This window comes from Tachyglossus aculeatus, chromosome 5 (genome assembly GCF_015852505.1).
Source record: "Tachyglossus aculeatus isolate mTacAcu1 chromosome 5, mTacAcu1.pri, whole genome shotgun sequence".
Taxonomy (NCBI): domain Eukaryota; kingdom Metazoa; phylum Chordata; class Mammalia; order Monotremata; family Tachyglossidae; genus Tachyglossus; species Tachyglossus aculeatus.
In genome coordinates, this window is record NC_052070.1 from 39,094,352 (window position 1) to 39,100,351 (window position 6,000).

Sequence of the window (6,000 nt, forward strand, 5' to 3'; positions counted from 1 at the left end):
AGAACAAAACTAAACATATTAACAAAATAAAATAAATAGAATAAATATGTACAAATAAAATAAATAGAGTAATAAATACGTACAAACATATATACATATATACAGGTGCTGTGGGGAGGGGAAGGAGGTAAGGTGGGGGGGGGATGGGGAGAGGGAAGAAGGGGAGAGGAAGGAGGGGGTTCAGCTCCTCAGCTCCTCCTCCCTTGCACATCACCTTGACTCTCTCCCTTTGCTCTTCCAATCAATCAATCAATCGTATTTATTGAGCGCTTACTGTGTGCAGAGCACTGTACTAAGTGCTTGGGAAGTACAAGTTGGCAACATATAGAGACAGTCCCTACCCAACAGTGGGCTCACAGTCTAGAAACCCACAGCACTTATGTATCTATGTATATTGTGTCTATAATTCTATTTATTTATATTGATGCCCGTTTATTTGTTTTGATGTCTTCCCCAACTCTCCCCTCTGGACTTTAAGCCCATTATGGACAGGGATTGTCTCTATTGCTGTATTATACTTTCCAAGTGCTTAGTTCAGTACTCTGCACACAGTAAGTGCTCAATAATTACGATTGAATGAATGAATGAATGAAAGAATGAATTGATTTGCCCAAAGTCTCCCAGCAGGCAAGTTAATAATAATAATAATAATAATAATGGCATTTATTAAGCGCTTACTATGTGCAAAGCACTGTTCTAAGCGCTGGGGAGGTTACAGGGTGATCAGATTGTCCCACAGGGGGCTCACAGTCTTAATCCCCATTTTACAGTTGAGGCCCAGAGAAGTGAAGTGACTTGCCCAAAGTCACACAGCTGACAAGTGGTGAAGCCGGGGTTTGAACCCATGACCTCTGACTCCAAAGCCCGGGCTCTTTCCACTGAGCCACGCTGCTTCAGAATTAGAATGCAGGTCCTCTGTTTCCCAGGTTAATGTTTTTTCCCCTAGGCCAAGCTGTTCCCCATAGAAGGTACCTACTGGAGTTTCCCTGGTCCTGGGATGTCTCTCTGCATCACTGTTACCTGTATGAAATGGTCCGCCCAACGGGCAAGGGCCAGAGATGGAACAATATGGTGGGTCTTTGTTCCCTGCCCATTTAGTATTAGCACAATCTGCCCGCCCCTCCAACCCCAGTTGGGTCAGAGCGAGTCAAAAGTTGCACAGACTATTAAGTAAATTCTCCCATCCCTCTGGAAAAGTGAAGCATCGTGGCTCAGTGGAAAGAGCCCAGGCTTGGGAATCAGAGGTCTTGGTTTCTAATCCGACTCCGCCACTTGTCGGCTGTAGGACTTTGGGCAAGTCACTTCACTTCTCTGTGCCTCAGTTGCCTCATCTGTAAAATGGGGGTTAAGACTGTGAGCCCAATGTAGGACAACCTGATTACCTTGTATCCCCCCAGTGCTTAGAACGGGGCTTGGCACATAGTAAGCACTTAACAAAATGCCATCATTATTATGATTATTTGGAGAACCAGCCAGGAGGTACTTAGCAGTCAGCTAATTGTATTGATTGAGCATTTACTGTATGCAGAGCACTGTACTAAGCGCTTGGGAGAGTACAATATTACAGAGTTGGTAGACACGTTCCCTGCCCATAGAAGCTAATGGTCTAAAGTTTCTCTGTGCCTAACTTCTCTGTGCCTCAGTTACCTCATCTGTAAAATGGGGATTAAGACTGCGAGCCCCCCGTGGGACAACCTGATCACCTTGTAACTTCCCCAGCGCTTAGAACAGTGCTTTGCACATAGTAAGCGCTTAATAAATGCCATTATTATTATTATTATTAAAGGGATAGAAAGGAATAGATGGGAAATGGACCAGAACCTTGCTTTCAAGGGCCCTTCTGAGTTGGGACAACAAGACTGATAAGCGCTTAGTACAGTGCTCTGCACACAGTAAGTGCTCAATAATATGAATGAATGCATGAATGAATAAAGCCCAATGAACCTTGACCAAGATTGACCAAGATCTTATGGTCAGACTTGACTCAGATCTTATGAACAGCAACAAGAATCCCTCCCGGAAGCCACTCCATCGTTTTCCTCTTCTGTGGGCTTTTATTTTTGTGATTATGGTATTTCTTATACCACCTTGGTTTCCGTGCAGCCCTTTTATTTCCGAAGTTCTGTGTGCAGGGCCTAGAGCTGAGGCTGGACTTGGGGCTGAGAGAAGAGTTAGGCCTGGGTTGGGGCTGGGTTTGTGGCTGGAGCTGGGACTGGGATCTTTTCCAGTGCTTAGCACCGTGCCTGGCAAATAGTAAGAGCTTAAGAAATACCAGTGGAAAAAAAAACCACACATTTTAGTAGCCGGGGGATTTCAGTTTTCCTGTATTTGCCATTTCTCTTTGGTACGTGTGCCTCAGATCCCTCAACTTGCCCTGCTGTTGAGTCCTGCGTGCTGCTGGCTGTCAGGACTCTTGAGGTACTCTCAGTGGCTCAATGACTCTCTCTGGGAATCACTCTTTCACACTGCCTTTAAACAATATTCCCTCAAGAACCTTCCAGCCAGGGCTCTTGTCTCTCCTCCTGGAAGTGGCAGCGCTGCGTCTTCTGGCGAGAGTGCCGGAGTAGAGAGAGGGCAAGTCACTTTATTTTTTATGGTATTTGTCAAGCCCACTGTTGGGTAGGGACTGTCTCTATATGTTGCCAACTTGTACTTCCCAAGCGCTTAGTACAGAGCTCTGCACGCAGTAAGCGCTCAATAAATACGATTGATTGATTGATTGATTGATTAAGCACTTACTTCAGTCATTTCATTCAATTGTATTTATTGAGTGCTTACTGTGTGCAGAGCACTGTACTAAGTGCTTGGGAAGTAGAAGTCGTTGCCAAGTTGCCAACAAGTTGTTGCCAACTTGTACTTCCCAAGCGCTTAGTACAGTAAGCGCTCAATAAATACGATTGAATGAATGAATGAATAGAAGTCAGCAACATGTAGAGACGGTCCCTACCCAACAACGGGCTCACAGTCTAGAAGGGGGAGACAGATAACAAAACAAAACAAAACATGAACAAAACATGTTCAGTTGTCCACAGAGTAGAGGATGAAAATGGCCGGCATGCAGAAAGAGCTCCAAGTACAAACTGACTTCATATTCGGCCCCTGCAACTCCCAACCCTTTAGAAAGAAGTACAGTTACTTATGTCTGACAATGACTCTCCCCCCACTTGATGGATTGAAGGTGCATTTCCTCCAAGAGCCTGCCCTAAGCCCTCTTTTCCTTTTCTTCAGTACCCTTCTTCATCACCCTGACCCCTTTATTCATCCCCCCTCCCAGTCCCACTGCAAAGAGGAGTGGCACGGCCTAATGGCAAGAGCCACTTGGGAGTCGGAGGTCATGGGTTCTAATCCCGGCTCTGCCACTTGTCAGCTGTGTGACCTTTGGCAAGTCAGTCCACTTCTCTGTGCCTCAGTTACCTCATCTGTAAAATGGAGACTGAGACTGTGAGCCCCACTTGGGACAACCTCCATGTATTTACCCCAGCACTTAGAACAGTGCTTTGTACTTAGTAAGCACTTAAATACCATAACTATTATTATTATGTCTGTAATGTATTTATTTATATTAATGTCTGTCTCCCCTTCTAGACTTTAAGCTCGTTGCGGGCAGGGAATGTGTCTGTTATACTGTGGTATTGTACTTTCCCAAGCACTTAGTACAGAGCTCTGCATGCAGTAAGCACTCAATAAATATGATTGACTGATGTGCCAGACACATCACCTGAGGCACTAAGACCTGAAATAAATACTAAGACCTGAATTAAGTACACAATAATTGGGTCGGACATTTCTCTGTCCCACGAGGGGCTCACATTCTTTTCTTTATGGTATCTGTTAAGCGCTTACTATGTGCCAGACACTGTACTAAGTTCTGGGACAGATACACGTTAGTGATGTTGGACTCAATCATTCATTCATTCAGTCAGTCATATTTATTGAGCGCTTACTGTGTACAGAGCACTGTACTAAGCACTTGGGAAGTACAAGTTGGCAACATATGGAGACGGTCCCTACCCAACAGTGGGCTCACAGTCTAAAAGGGGGAGACAGAGAACAAAACCAAACATACTAACAAAATAAAATAAATAGAATAGATATGTACAAGTAAAATAAATAAATAAATAGAGTAACAAATATGTACAAACATATATACATATATACAGGTGCTGTGGGGAAGGGAAGGAGGTAAGATGCGGGGATGGAGAGGGGGATGAGGGCGAGAGGAAGGAAGGGGCTCAATTATGCAATCCATGTGACACATAGGGTTCGCAGATTAAATCCTCATTTTACATATGAGGGAACTGAGTCCAGGAGAAGTGAAGTGACTTGTCCAAGACCACACAGCAGGCAAGTGGCAAAGCCAGGATAAGAACCCAGGTCCTCTGATTCCCAGGCCTGTGTGCTTTCCACTAGAACTTGGCCTCAGTTTCTCCACCTGCCAAGAGGGGTTTGCAGCCACTGCCTCCTACTCATAGGGCAGCTCAGATAATGGAAACCTTTGGGAGACCACCCAGAAAAAGCAGCTATGAATGGCCAGGAAGAAAGGATGTTGGGCTGGGACTCAGGATTCCTGGGTTCTATTCATTGTAGCTGGCCCACGGATTGGCTGGGTGATCTTTGGTAAATCGATTTCCCCCCTGGCCCTCAGTGTGCCCATCTTTGAAGTACCGCTTTTAAAAAGTGAATTACCCAACTACACCTTCTCTCACAGGCCTCAGTGTCGCCATCTGCAAACTGGGGGAACAGAGTTGAGAGTGAAACACAAGATGAACATGTGAAGAGACAATAGGTCTTATATGAATTCAGTTTGTTATTCACTTGGAGAATTTCCCATCCCCAACACCCTAGACTCCTCAATCATGCTGCAGCTCCTAAGTCACCAGATTTCACCACCAGTCCCTCACCCTGCCACCCAAGATCTCACAAATGTCACCAGTCCCTGACCCTGCCACCCAAGATATCACAAACGTCACCAGTCCCTGACCCTGCCACCCAAGATATCACAAACGTACTGAACTTCCCTAGTTGTCCTTCCCATTACTGACCCAGTTTTAGCCTTGAACCCACTCCCCTCATTCCAACCCTGGCCTCAGAAAGTTTCAGATCAGCCCCAACACCCTCAAAACATACACTCTTCATACACCCCCATACACATTCTCCCACACTGAGAGATCCTCAGGCTTCCAGTGATCAGCCTAGGCACTTATCAATCAATCAATGGCTTTAATGAGTGCTTACTGCGTGCAGAGCACTGTACTAAGCACTTGGGAGAATACAATACAGCAGAATTAGTAGGCACATTTGCTGCCCATTCTAGCTCACAGTCTAGAAGGGGAGACAGACGTTAGTATAAGTAGTTTATAACATATAACTTGAAGAGATGTACGTAAGTGCTGTAGGGGAGGGCAGGGGGTGAATATCAAATGTTTAAAGGTCACAGATCCAAATGCATAGATGATGCAGAAGGGAGACCGAGCCGGGGAAAAAGGGACCTTTACCAGATGATGTGGCTTTAATAATGCTCTGAAGGTGGAGAATGGTGGTCTGGCATATATGGAAGAGGAGGAGGTGGAGGAGGGAGTTCTAAGCTAGGGAGACGATGTGGGAAAGGGGTCAGCAGAGAGATAGATGAGATTGGGGCCTGGTGAGTAAACTGGAGCTAGGAAAAGAGTGTGCAGACTGTGGCTGTAGTGAGAGATAAGTGAAGTAATAACAATAATGCTGGCATTTATTATGCACTTATTATGTGTGTCTAAGCGCTGGGGAGGTTACAAGATGATCAGGTTGTCCCACGGGGGGCTCATAGTCTTAATCGCCATTTTACAGATGAGGTAACTGAGGTGCAGAGAAGTTAAGAGACTTGCCCAAAGTCTGGCGGAGCACAATTTGAACCCATGACCTCTGACTCCAAAGCCCGGGCTCTTTCCACTGAGCCACGCTGCTTCTCTAGGAGGTAGGATGGTACTCCTAGAGGTAGGTAGGATGGGGCAAGCCGTTTGAGCT

The 6,000-nt window shown here is 45.6% G+C and overlaps 1 protein-coding gene across 1 annotated transcript in view; it reads right to left on the reverse strand.

Annotated features, from left to right (window-relative positions):
* Positions 1-5,152, reverse strand: part of VWA5B1 (von Willebrand factor A domain containing 5B1) — a 123,610-nt gene extending 118,458 nt beyond the window's left edge. Inside the window, 2 exon segments of the mRNA XM_038747279.1 lie at positions 4,902-4,942; positions 5,128-5,152. Of these exon segments, the coding sequence (XP_038603207.1) occupies positions 4,902-4,942; positions 5,128-5,152 (66 nt within the window).
* Between the last annotated feature and the right edge of the window lie 848 nt (positions 5,153-6,000).